At 35.2% G+C, this 14,900-nt stretch overlaps 1 protein-coding gene across 2 annotated transcripts in view; it reads left to right on the forward strand.

The window, feature by feature from the left end:
• b3glcta (beta 3-glucosyltransferase a) overlaps positions 1–14,900 on the forward strand; it is a 72,600-nt gene that overhangs the window by 41,859 nt on the left and 15,841 nt on the right. Inside the window, exons 5-9 of one of the 2 annotated variants that reach the window (XM_082179718.1) lie at positions 7,182–7,258; positions 8,254–8,365; positions 9,724–9,860; positions 10,231–10,294; positions 12,456–12,683. In XM_082179718.1, coding sequence (XP_082035844.1) covers positions 7,182–7,258; positions 8,254–8,365; positions 9,724–9,860; positions 10,231–10,294; positions 12,456–12,683 — 618 coding nt within the window. The remainder of the gene's footprint in view (positions 1–7,181; positions 7,259–8,253; positions 8,366–9,723; positions 9,861–10,230; positions 10,295–12,455; positions 12,684–14,900) is intronic. The other variant, XM_082179719.1, reaches the window with a different exon arrangement.

Below are 14,900 nucleotides of genomic sequence, written 5' to 3' on the forward strand. Positions count from 1 at the left end.
GTGATGGGATTGACATTTCAAATGTTAAAAGGTTTATTTCAATGAGAGAAACTGTTGGGTTCATCCTCAATATTCCACCCTTGATAGTGTGTTCTATTCATTTCTCAGCATGGCGACCATCCTCTGAGAGTGAAAATGTAATGCAATCTATTTTTTCCTCCCCTCACATCCTCACCTGATAGTTTACAGCTTTTGTAGACAAACTCTTTCCGACTGCTTGTTCTGAAAATCTGGAGTGCCAAACTGCAATAACCTCCGAGCTCTACACCAGTTCACTGAGCTGTCACCCTCCGATCCAATCAAAACCAGATTAAGAGACCGCTCTTATCCTGCACTATATCCCTTCTGCTTCCTTTCTTTCATTCTCAGGCTCTTCTTTTTGCAGAAAGTCTTAGCCAAAATTTTTAAAGGATCTACAGTACAATGGATGTTCGACAGTGTGTATATTCTTTCATCTTTCTCATCTCATATCAGATTAGATGCTTTTTAGCAACACTTTGTGAACACAAATGAAGTGGGGAAAATGCAGTGCAAATTACTGAAAGTGCAAAAGTGTGAGATGCCACATAAAAAGTTGCAATTCACTCAGTAGAGTGCTGTCAAACAGGACCTTCATCTAAGAATTCCTGCTTTTGTGACATAGTTGAGTTTTTTTTTTTTAAATCACTCGCCCTCAAGCAAACAGCAAATCCATAGATTATTTTAGATATGTCAGTTTTGTTCTCAAATGCAATGTCCATGCAGATATTTTTAGAGTCAGTGGTGGTTCGGTTATTTATAAAATTCACTGAAACATACGTCCTTTGTCCTTAGACAAGGACACAAAAACTAATAAACAATGTAATCAAATCCTACTTTAACTTTTCAATGGAGGGTTGGCAATTTCGGAGAGGCTAGCAATAGCAAGCTAGCTTTGAAAGCATAAGATCCCACCCTCCCCTCAGAGCCATGCCTCCTTCAAAACACAACGTATACAGCAGAGTCTGCAAAGCATCAAAGACTTGAGATGGCACTCAAGCAGGGCTTTGCAGTTTCGGGAATTTCTTCGCTGTATTCTCGCTTTTTGCTCACAGGTTTCTCTATAGAGCTCCCCCTACAGCTTCGGAATAGATATTTGACAACACTGTCGAAAAACTCGTTGGCGACTCTCAGATACCAGAGGCTAGTAGATCAACGACATCAAAGCAGATGGGACATTCTTTAAAACGTCGTCTTCATTCGGGTTCGAACAGCGTGAGGGAGCGCAATAATGACAGAATTTTAGCCGATTTTTTGGGCCGCCGGCCCAAAGTTGCAAGGGTGGTTTTTCGGCTCACAGGCGCTTGGGGGGTGCGAGACGACCACCATTCAACCCGTAAAAAGTCATATAACTATTCCAATGACTCCGAAGCTGTTCGGGTAAGGTAAAAAAGTTACTTAGTTCACCTTTAAACTACCTCATGTCTCAAAGCAAATAACATCAGAATAGTAATTAATGTAAACAACTTACAGAGCTCTGACTTGTACCACCTGACTGCTGCAGATTCATTTTGGCGTTGATATTGTTTACTTGGAAACACATAAATCTGAGAACGTCACGGGTTGCCATCTCGTAGTTGCGGTTTCTACATTGCATGAATGCAGCATAGGCTCATTGTTTTGGTTCAGGAGGAACTGTAAAAGGCTAACTGTCTGTCTTCAACTCTGCATAGCCTTACGGAATGCACTGATGGTGTGTGATGTCTGCGCAAGCAGGTGCATGGTGGGATGGAAATGCATACATTGACAGGCCGGTAGAACATCATATCATTGCATTCGGACCGAAAAAAAAAAATTTGTCCTGAGACTTTCAAAAAAGATATATGTACATGTTTTAATATTTAGACCACTTCTATTATTGATTGCTATCAGGATGTGAAGAGAGTTTTAACCAGTATAACAGAAAGTGTTTAAAAAATTAAATTGTCTATCCTACCTTTGAGATCATATAAATGAATGAGGAACTAGGTCCCATGTACATGTTGTCAAGAGTTCGAGTCAGTTTTATCCAGATGAACAAAAAAAGTTCTGTTTAATTGTATTTATTTTTTTATATGTACATATTATGTTTTCATTCAGTTTGTTTAATTTATTTTATTGAAAAAGGTATTTAATTTAAACTTTAAATTTAAAATGAAGTATACAAATATTATAAAATATTATATTATTAAATGTAATATTTATAAAATATAATCTATTAAATTAAATGTTTTCTTCTTTTTAATAATAAATATTATATTATATATAAATTTGTGTAATTGTATTTTTATATAATTAATTATAATTAATAATTATGCTTTATTTTTAATTTCATTGTATAGACAAAAAAAAAAAAAAACACTGAGTAATTTTTTTTATTATTTTGTTCCAAAGAAGAACATCAATAATAACAGAATTATTATTTTGGGGGGAACTGTCTCTTTAAATAATGGACCCTTTTCGCATTTCCGGGATTCTCAGAAGCGGAAGTTGTGATAGTTGGGTAAACTTCTATAGCGGTAAATAAGAGAAAACGTGAAATATATATATTTTTTGTTAAAACGCGTCATCACAGTCTGTGAAAAGGGTCCATACACTAAAGGAGAGCTCCTAGATGAGACTGGATAACATCAGAGATATATGGAACGTCATTGTTCCTCTGAAGGAAGTTACAGCTTTGTACCTTCAGACCTTTGTAGGAAAATAGAGCTTGCTGCTTTATGCATTGCCACAAGATGTCAGCACTAGTCTGAGACATGAGAGGGTTGATTTCTGATGCTTAATCCGTGTTTCAGTAGAGCAAATTGTTTCTCTTTAGTTGGACTCATGAGGCCTACATCTATTCGTCACAGATAAATACTCATGCAACATGCTCTACATGGATGTGCACATCAATTCTCACCCTCTCTGTCGGTCTGTGAACCCTGACAGCTTCAGTATTGTTAGTGTAAATTAGACTTCAGATTTATCACTCTTGCCCTGTGTGACTGTACAGTGCTCCCTTGCTCATATTAACACCCCAGTGTGCAGCCAGCAATGAATGTTATGTTGTAAAAGCTGTGGGATGTTTGTTCCACCACTGGAGGGCTGAAGCAGCAGAACAGTGGAGGCGTTTACAGCAGAGAACAAATTCAATAAGACCAGCAGTCTGTAAACAGTTATTCATTTCTAAAGCCCTGAGAGGGCACAGAACAGAAGTCTACAAACTATATGGCAGCAACTGATATGACCTGGACAGTAGTGTATACGGTAGTAACAAAGTACAAATACTTCATACAGTATTTGAGTGCAGTTTTTGTATATTTGTACTTGAGTACAAATAATTGTACTTTTACTTGACATATTAAAGAGGAAATTGATACGTTTACACCAATAGATTTGTCCAGACCCTTTCGTGACATTTGCAGCTGCAAAGTACAAAAAATAACAGAAAGCAATATTTGCTGGTCATATTATCCAGTTCGGAAATGAATCTTTTGATCAATTCGGTTCCTTTAAATTTGTCAAACTAGTTCACGAAGAGGTGTGAGAAATTTGTTTCGCAAATCACAAATCTAAATTTTGAGAAGCACAAGCACACCAAGCAAATCGTAACGGCTCTCCACTGGTGATCTAAATTGAAGACGCTGTTTATCAAAGAACATACGTTTTAAGCTTAAGTAAACCTTTTGAATTTGTGATTATGTGTGATACGATTGTAAATGTATGTGCCATAAGATATATGACCGAACTCTCTCGCAGGTGGTAGTGATGAAAAAGATGAAAAGCTTAGTAAACATGCCGGACATCTTTGCCCGTTGTGCCTCCTTATTTCCAATGTCCTGCATCTTGTGTTTTTAAGACCAAACTCGTTGTCTGTACAAATGTATTCATCTTACTGCAGTTTTATCTCTAAAAAGTGCTTTATTTTGTTGTATTGTGGATCACAGTGCATTTGTAGAAGGACACTCTCATTTAATTGTTCAGTTCTTGAGTTAAAAGTGACAGTTTACCCCAAAATTCCATTGTTTACTCACCCTCATGTATGCGTTTATATTATGGAAAATAAAATATCCTTTTTTTATATATAATAATATCCTTTTTTTTCCTTTTTTTTTTTTTTTTTCTTCCTCAATACAATGAAAGTCACTGGGTTTCCATGTTGTTTTGGACCACTTTCATTATGGAAAGAATGGTTTTTAAAAATATCTTTAGTTTTCTGCAGAAGAAATTCATACAGGTTTGGAACGGAATGAAGGTGAGTAAATTATGATGTTATTTTATATTTATATTTTTGTGTGTGTGTTGACGATCCCTTTAATAACTCTTACATCACACTGTGTGTGTGTGTGTGTGTGTGTGTGTGTGTGTGTGTGTGTGTGTGTGTGTGTGTGTGTGTGTGTGTGTGTGTGTGTGTGTGTGTGTGTGTGTGCGTGCGTGCATCAACTAACTAATCAACTAACTAATCAACATTTGGTTGATGAATATTAGACCCTCACTTTGTAAGAAAGATGGGGGAAATAGAACAAACCAGCTGTCGAAATCTCTGTGCGCGCAAATAATTACTTAGCTGTATTTCAATCACTGGTATTTTCCAGGAAATGTTGATGTAATTTAGTTTTGGAGTGTGTAGACATGGAGTTTAATTTAAAAAATATTAAAAAGTAGCATTTTTAACAAGTCTTTGTGTATTCTCAACATATAATGCTTCCTGATTCATGTAAGTTGTAATGGAAGGAGTTCTATAATTGCAAATGACTTGGAAAAGACAACTGGGTTATTCATTACAGACAGTGGGGAAGCTGTAATTAGTTTCATCCATTAGCTTAAATTTCCCCTAATTAATTACACTGATACACACACAAGCACTCTTTAGCAGAGCATTACAATATAATATGTTTGTCCCAGTCTCTATGGTAATCAGGCTGAATGTGCAGAGAACATTAGATAAATGAACCTGACCTCACAACTGAAATGCATCCTCATAATAAATTGTATTAGTTTGACCTGACATGCAGCTTTTAAAATATTGTTTATATGCTACCTGCTGGCTTGTATATTGTATGACATTAAGTACCCAAATCATAAAAAATAGCTTAATGGGTATATTGACCATTCTCTTCTGTAATGTTTTTTTGTTGCTGGTCAAAAACATGATGCCAGCAATCGTATTTAATGTATGTCATGTAAGTGTTTTTCCCAACTATCAGTCAAGTTAGACCAAGCTTAGATGGCCAGTCTTACCAAATTGTTTCATTTAAGGTCCATGTTCTCTCAAGGCAATATTCCATCCAAAGCCTGACATTAAAGTAGGTTTAGATTAAAAGACATTTTCCACAAACAAAATGGCACCCTAAGAATAGCGCAAAGGTTTATTATTGAACCGTTAAATCAAAAGGGACCTTTTTTTGGTGATAGAAAGAATCCATTTCTTTACCAATGAGTTAAAATTCTAATTGAAAGGACAAACTAAGGTAATTGAACTCGCTAAATGCAAATTGTAGTCTCTTTTTGCTTATATGTCTATGACATATCAGACACTTCTAAGAATCAAGTGCTAATTTCTCACCTTTCTGGTCTCTGGCTGCCACATGATTGAGCCAGGGCAATCATCTGTGGTTACATAAGGTAGCAAGGTCAGGCCGACCCCCATTTTCAACATCTTTAGTCACAGCATGATCACAAACCCTTTTTTTCTGGTCACATCCTAATGAGCTGTATCAAGACACAATGGGTGTCTCAAAGTTCTCAGTCATTCGTGTCTCTCTTTGGAGATAAGAATAATGTTTTTGTGAGCACATTTGTGAATGTATTAAGGGGTACTGAACATGAGCACTCTCTCATCTGATGTATTGTCACTCCTATAAAAATCACAAATGTGAATTGACTTAGGATAAAAATGTTACTCCTGAAGGGATGTTGACCCTTTTTTATTGCATATAGAACACTTTTGTAGCTCAAGGTTATGATTCTCTGGCTGATGATAATTGTCCAATTTCATCATTTTCTGCAATTTATTCCTATTATTAGGGACAGAAAGCGTGTGATTGCAATCTGATTAAAAAGAATATACAGTAAGGCTCTGTCTTCATTTATGCAATCTTATAAGTGTACTAAAATTCAAGAGTTTGGTTGAAATATGAGTGAGGTAAGTATGTGTGGCTAATGTGAAGTGATCAAGCAATTTTAAGTAGCACATCTTTTTTGTTTTGTTTTTTTGGTATATTAACTTTGGTATATTATGAGTCGTGAAGCGATAGAAGTAAAATAAAGTATCGGGTAATATGCTTTAAATTATTATCAATATCAGATTAATCTCAAGATTTAAGATTCATATTAATATTAATAAGCACCTTAACAGAGTTAAGCATCTACAGTAGGATCTACCGGTATATTTAGCAGCCATATCAGAATATACTACACAAGTTTAGTCTCTTAAGGGCTATTTAAACTTATGAACTATGAAGTCTATCATCTAATCCTCCATAATCATTCTAATTTAATGAGAATAGTCATGTCCAACGCTATGCTGTTCAAAAGTTTGGGGTGAGTCATTTTTTTTACAAGTATATTTTATTCAGCAAGCATGCATTCAATTATTAAAAGTGATTAAAACGTATTAAAAGTGACAGTAAATTAATAATAAATAATAACAATAATGTTAAATGATTTATATTTCAAATAAATGATTATATTCATCAAAGAATGGTTTCCACAAAAAATATTAAGCAGCACAAAATTAGCACAATATTAGGCAACACAACTCGTTTCAACATTCATAATAATAAGAACTGTTTCTTGGGCAGCAAATCAGCATATTATAATGATTTCTGAAGGATTATGTGACCCTGAAGACTGGAGTAATGATGCTGAAAATTCACTGGAATAAATTACATTTTAGAAATATGACCGTTATTTAAATAATATTTCACAATACTACTGTTTTATAGCTTTTTTGATCAAATAAATGCAGCCCTGGTGAGGATAAAATACTTTTTTCAAAAACATTACAAGGTGTGTGTCTTAAACTGATCGCTCTTCTGTTCTCTCTTTGAAGTCCATCCATGATTTTGCTGGCTGTTGTCCTGAAAGTAAACTACTGTCTCAAATCAGATAAACTCACTCGATAGCTGGCACTTCTCATGGTTTCTTCCCATTTTCTCTTCGTCTGACAGTAGCTGTAATAGAGTGTTTGTCTCTTTCAGAGTCCCCCTGTCATCCTGCTCCTGCACACACTGTCAGACAATGAGGGAGACTGGAGCATTCTCCCACTGCTGCCATAGTAAGTGCTGTAAATACTGACATTACAGACATTCAGCATGGTGAAATCTCAGTGTTAAAGGTTGAAGTGAGGTTTACTTGGGTTATTCCTTAGGGTTAATTCAATGATAGTAATGATTGAATATCAATACAGCTGTGATTTTGCTATAAACATTAATTATTGATGTTATATATTTTAAATAATAGTAATAATTATTAGCCGTAGTAGTATTAGTATAAATATGTCATAAGGAGTTACATTTTACACTCACTTTTGCCAGTTACTTTATGTATTTTTACTCTGCAAAATAAAATGGTTTCAAAAGCCACAGCAGAATCAACTCTTGTGCGTCTCCTGGCAACACACATTAGTTGTCCCTGAATGAAACAGTACTTTGAATGGTTCAATTGAGTAAAAGATTCAGTGACTCACTTGCAAGGACAGTCACTGGCTGCATACGAAATCGCATATTTGAGTAGGCAAAAGTGATTATCTCAAGTAATGACTTTGAGAGTGCTAAAAAAGTATGAATGTAATCCGGACATACTAGATTCGTCATTTTGTTGTTATCATGTGACCTACCAGCGTCAGTTGTGTTGCTTCAATGCCATTCATAATCCTCTCCCGTGGCTTCATGGGATAGTAAAGTGTTCATTGTATGCACACTTCAGAATCTCGAGGGAAGTAGGTAGTCATCTGGGGACTTTACCCTACTTATTTTGTCACATACTGTTTTTCACCTGCTGTATAGTATGGAAATATGTGACTTCAGATGCAGCCTCTTATTTCATTCCTGACTGAATCAGAACAAATTGTTTGAGTGAACGATTCAGCGACTCATTCATAAGACTCTTGTCGCCACCTACCGTTGTAACAATGTTACTTGCAGAAACAACAAAATAATCTCCGCCACTAATGCACAGACTGATTATGAATGTTTGTATTCTGTTTTCTGTTTCTAATAACTGGTTTGTTTCTATAAAACTTTTGATAATGCAGAATGTTTTTCCCTTCAGCTTGTCGTCACAGTTTGGAAAGAACTCTTCTTGGATCATGTTTCTGGAGGAGGACACCAGAGTGAAACTCCAAAAACTTAATAAAGTCCTCAAAAAATTTGACCGCAGAAAAGTAAGAACTTTTCATAATGTGCTGAATGTGATTTAAACAGAATTCACATTTAGCACTATACTTGATGTACTCACAGTCCCTATGAGTGGAAATAGGCTGACATAGTGTTTTCTTTTGTATATTCCATCTTGCTGTTCAATGAAGACTTATTCCTGTAGATATGCATGCTCATCATGAATTTAAAGGATTAGTTCACCCCAAAATTGAATTTCTGTCATTAAATACTTACCCTCAGGTTGTTTCAAATCCGTAAGACCTTTGTTCATCTTCGGAACAAAAATGATATTTTTGATGAAATCAAAAGAGCTTGCGAGAATACTTTTTGTGCAAAAAAAAAAAAAAAAAAAAAAATCAAACATTTCCGACTTTATTCAACAATTTCTTCTCTTTGGTGTCAGTCTTTGATGCTGTTTAAATATATGACCAATATATTTTGAATTGGCACCACCTACTTCTATTATGAATGTAACCTTAATGCTTTTTAGACTTTTTAGACAACATTAATTATTTTGAATGCCTTATTCAAGAGTAAAAGCACTTAATGCTGAAAGCTGATTTACATTGATCTTGTCATGGAAAAGTGAAAAGATTTATTGTGTATGCACTGAAAGACTCTCCAAGATGCTACTTTTATCAATGTTAAAACCCTCCTAACAGAAATCACATTAAATAGCAAAATATGTCATAGCCCAGAAGTGATATTCATGTAATTTGCGGTTCTTATCCTGAAAAAAATCCATAAACGCATATAATATAAATACACACTACCAAGCAGAAACTCAACTACCTCAACCTATTTTTTTTTTCCATATATGAATGTAATGAAGGGAAATAATTCAATGAGTGAATCTTTTTCACCTGACATATGCCACCTGCCATTTTCTACATTAGATGTTATACTATATGTAAACGTTTTTTACAAATTTCATATTAATGAAATTTGACAATGAAAGCCAGTTACAGCTGCCATACTAATAAACACGTGACTTGTCTCAGGTTTCCACTTCATTCAAATCTGTTCACCTGACCCTTTTCAAAATAACACCATGCATAAGGTAAACTACATTATGATGAGTCGCTTGTACAGTGCATTCAACGTGACAATACGAGTAAGAACTTTTCCTGGAATAAATTTGTTTCATTTGTTTGCTTTTGTCTTTATTATTATTATTATTATTATTATTAACCTATGGCAGTATGTACAGAGCCGGATTGACTGTAAAAACAGAATGAAAAGTTAGTTAACAAGTTTGAAACTGTAATGTTTCAGTGTCATATGAACGGGTGGCAGCTGTTAAGGTGTGATTTAGCTTGAGATGACCATCACGGTGTCATTACTCTCTACGTTTTGCCCTCAGGAGTGGTTTCTTGGCAAGGCACTGCATGATGAAGAGTCCACCATCATCCACCATTATGCCTTTTCTGAGAACCCAGTGGCTTTCGAGTACCCAGACTTCTCTGCAGGATGGGCGCTTAGTATCCCTCTTGTTAACAGGTTTGAATTCTGCCCTCAGCTGAACTGAACACAAAGCAGATCCAGGGATCAAGTCTTCCAGTATGATGTTTTAGATGTTATAGATTAGGTTTAAGTTAAATTCTAAAAATTATTCTATTTTATTATTCATGCTATTTTGCTGAAAGGTAAACAAAATAAAAGGATTCTTTGCATTGTTTAAGTGATTATATCTTAGATTATGTCAGGTAGTTTTATAGATTTATACTATGGTACTGAAAAAATTACCATCTTCATATACTATTACATTACATGGTATTACCATTTTGCCATTAGAAATGTTATGTTTGAGAAGGTATTTTGTGTAATTTTCCTTGTATTTCACTAATTTTACTGTGATTTCACATTTTAGGTTGACAAGCAAAATTGAAGATGAGCCTTTAAAATCAGACTTCACCATAGATCTAAAACATGAGGTAAGAATGTTTAAAGTGTATATTTTGAGATGACTATGGGCTCACTTGATATTATTATTTTGAATTGTTTATCATTTTAATTTTAGATTACATTAAAGTGTCCATAAAGAAAAACAGTGCACTAAAACAGTGGAAAACCATCACTCTAGAAACAAAACGAACACTGCAACTATTAACGTTTAGCAGACTTTACCTACACTATCGCTCAAAGTCTCTTATGCTGACCAAGGCTGCATTTTTAAAAATCAAAATTACAGTAATGTTGTGATATATTATTATAATTTAAACTGTTTTTCTGTTTTAATCTATTTTTTAAAAAGTAATTTATTCCTGTGATTACAAAGCTGAATTTTCAGCATCTTTACTCCAGTCTTCAGTGTCACATGATCCTTCAGAAATTCTAAAATACTGATTTGCTGCTCAAGGAACATTTGTTGTAAATAGTTGTGCTGTGTGATGAATAGAAAGTTCAAAAGAACAGGAAATAGAAATGTTTTGATCAATATAAATGCATCCTTGCTCAACATATATTCTAATGTCTTTTTTTTTTTTAAATCAGTAGTGGAAATATTTGAGCACTCAATGCTGTGATTGACAAGTTAATGATGTCACAACAGGGAAGAAATGACAATCACATCTTACATTTCTTGCCAACTTAAAAAAGTTTTAGTGTTTTGATGGGGACACATGCTGTTTTAGACTTTCATGTGAACAAAAACAGTCAAAATATCTTCTTTTGTGTTCTACAGAAGAAAGAAATTAATTCAGGTTTGGAGCAAATGATATCATAATTTAAATATTAAATATTACAGAAGAAAAACTGGACCTTGTGTGCTAAACTGAAACATGGCACAAAGATTCAGATAATATTCTTTTTAATGAACTTACGGATTATATGATCTCCTGGTAGAGTTGGGGGTATCATTGTGTTGTATGATCAATAATACAATACAGAGTCCCGTGGCTGTTCCTCAGTTTAACTCATACGAATGTCTTGTTCTGAGTGTCTCTGCGCCCCTCACTACTGCCATAGCAACAGTCTGCAGGCCTCCAAAGACAGACTTTTTATCAGAATTAGCAGATTTGCAGTCATTGTTGTGCCTCAAATTTGAGAGAGCTTTTATCCTGGTGGATTTTACCATCCACATGGACATAAAAAACTACAACAACAAAATATTTTTTGTCTTTATTGGAGTGCTTTGATTTGAACCAGCTAGTGCACTGTCCTACACATAACAAAGGCCAGACCTTGTGATTTCAGTGGTTCATTTATGTCTCCGTTGTCCACCTCTGATTTAGGGCTGTCTGATCATTGGCTATCTTTTTTAATATGGAACTGCCTGACATACACATTTCCTCTTCTCGCATCATTAACTATAGCTAATGGAGATCTATTGAGCCCTCTGATTTCACTGATTTTATTGATTCTTCGTTAAGTTGTTTTTCTCCATCTGATGCACTGGAGTGCAAAGTTTCTATGTTAAATTCAGTTCTCTTGACTGGCCTGAACTCATTTGTTGCTTTAAAATCACGATCTGTTTCCTTTGTACGTTCTGCTCCCTGGTATAATGATGACCTGCGTGCAATGAAGGCATTTTGTCGTAAAATGGAGTGTAGGTGAGCGTATGTCTGGCTTGACTGTTCATAACCAGGCCTGGAAAGACCACTTACTAAAATATAAGGCTGAGATTGTAACTAGGGCTGGGCAAATGAAATTGGGGAATCTTAATAAGGCAAACCAGGAAAAAGGATTGTAAACAATGACAAAATTAATAGAAAATAATAATCTTTAATACACTTCCGTCAAAACGTACTTTTTAGTGTAGCTTTATTGATTGATTTGTTTTACTTTCTAACTATCTTCTTCTATATTATTTACTTCTTGAATTGTTTTGATAACTTGTTTTTATTTTTGTATTGTATATGTGAATGTACTTTTATGAATGCATTTCTTTTATGTTATTGTATTTCTCTTTTATTTAAATGTATTTTTGTAAAGTGCTTTGAGATGTCTAACTTTTAAAGGCGCTATAGAAAATAGTTTATATTATTATTATTATTATTATTATTATCATTATTATTACTTGCTCTAAACTAAAGCAATAAGAATTGCTTTGTATTTAAAAGCGTTGCATTTAATTCTATTATTACTCTCCTACAGGTGGCGCTATACATCTGGGAGGACGGAAAGGGACCTCGACTGACAGGGGTTCCAGAACTTTGCACGCTGCCAGAGCAAAATCCAAGAGCACAATATTGTGCCACCACTGTCAGCAGCCATTCACCACTGTGTGTAGGTAACCTCCACATCGAGCGCTTAACACACTTGTCACACGCACCTCATCAGTATGTGGAGAAGGCTGACAAGGGAGAAAGTGCAAACCTTCTGGTACGATTTGAGTTGAGATTGGACACTGCTATAAGTAATAATAAATAATAATAATAATGCTGGATATAAGTTTTGGATAAAACCGTTTGCGAAATGGGTAAATGAAATGGAGTTTCAGTGTCAGGGTTTGTTTCGTGTACCTTCGGATAATTGTTCTCGTTTTTCTCTTCAAAATGGGAAAATGAAGAAATCGTTAATTTATCTGACCCTTCTCATGAACATAAATAAACTAATCTCATGTGGGGGGGGGGGGGTTTCTTCCGATTTTTTTAATGATTTTTTTATCACACTTTGTTTTATATTGCCACACAATAAATAAAACGAAATAATACACAATAAAACCAAAATGCATAAACCGCTTGAATATTCAATCTCTACATGGGTGAGAATTAAACGCCCCTTTCCACTGATTGGTCAACCAAAGATCAAACCGTGCCATCATCAGTTTTGCGCTACAGAAATCAAGCGTAACGTTAGTTCTGGCTGTTCATGTTAGTCAAGCTCGCATCAGCTGACTCTCAGCTGATCCACGTCTACCTATAGGAATACAACGCCTATCACTGTATTCATAAATAAGCTCCTTCAGTATTATTAGCAGCTATCGCGTTTCTCAGGAGCTAATTACCCTCCTCCATCCCCAGCTCCTCTTGTCAGTCAGGATTTGGCATGATTTCCCTTTGAATCAGACTCATTTCTCTTATGTTGTACATTAAAACATTGACATTAATGAGATCTGCAGTACATTCATGTTGGTTCTGTTCTGTTACCCTAAGGGGGTCATTGCTGCTGTCCCTGCTCTTATCCATGCTAGGCTGCAGAACCACACCGCCAATCCTAACTGTATGCTAATTGTCAATCATCTTTGATGATTGTGGTCCTGACAGAATAATAGTCATCCGCTCTTCAGCTGTACAGATTCTTAAAGCATTTATTGCAACTACATTTCACCTCTTTCTCATCAAACAACCAGACTAATGACTTGGCACAAACCGTACCGAAGCAGAGCCTAGACAAAGCTTTCTTCTGTGTAGACATACATTCACCTACACATGCTGTGAAATATTAGTTTATCTCATAAATATTTATTTACTTCACATCTGCACCTATAATTATCCCTAGGAGGTAATGTAGGATATTTGGCAAACTGCTGACCAACTATCAAAATCTGTGTGGCAAAGCTGTGTGATGCACTGGACAGCGTGGAGCGAATCCATTTAGGCTACGCTGATGAGAAGTGCAGACCAGTATCGATTCAAGTACTCTTTGAAACAACACTTTGAACAAAGTCCGAGATGAACAGTGTTTTTATATTTATTACCATGTACCACTGTCAGAAATGAACTTGCCCATAAGGGGAAATATTTGCCCCCTCAAACTGATTTTCAGGAGTTTTTTTACCTAAGATTTTTTTTTCCTACCTTATCCTCATCCTCTCCTCAAAAAACAAATTATCCAAAGGTATAATTAAGGTATAATAATTCAGTCTCTGAACATCTGGGTTTGATCCCAACCAAATATTATAAATCAAATAAAAAATCCATTTATCCTAATCCATTCCTGGTCATTTCATCCTGTTTCAGTCTGAAGACGGTGACCATGTGTTCACTGCATAATTGTTATGCTTCGAACGTTATGCAAATTACTATGAATTTGTGAGTTTGGGCCATTTGCATCACCATTAAGCGCATTAAAGCATCTGTCGCCTGTTCCGTTATGAACCATTACAATCTCATTGATGTTAAGTGCCACTTTGTGGTTTCTTTTTGAAACATTATATTAAATAATTCATAAACTGCTGTGCTTGAGGCTATTTTACCTCCTTATTTCCATTTTTGTAACTTTCTTTTTCAGATACAGACAATTGTGAATGTTACACTGCGTCTGTGCGTGTTCCTGTGTGTAAATATTTTAAATAACATGCCTATTTTCAGCATGATATCAGCATGATATCAACAGACATCTTCACTGCAGATTATTCTAAAATGTACAAACTTTATCAGGTCATTTATCAGCTCGTCTCCTGCCCCGATGCTTTTTCAACATACAGAATCTCCTGGTATTCACAGCGTGCTCAGATCAAAGCAATATCTCCCTGAAGCAGCGCTGAGCGCTCTTATCTCAGAGTTACGATTATCAGGCCTTTGCATGCTCTCCTCAGATTTAGAACCAAAAACTTAACCAGAAATACATAAAAACAAACATTAGCATAATACAAAA

The sequence above is a fragment of the Leuciscus leuciscus genome (genome assembly GCF_965113295.1).
Source record: "Leuciscus leuciscus genome assembly, chromosome: 9".
Taxonomy (NCBI): domain Eukaryota; kingdom Metazoa; phylum Chordata; class Actinopteri; order Cypriniformes; family Leuciscidae; genus Leuciscus; species Leuciscus leuciscus.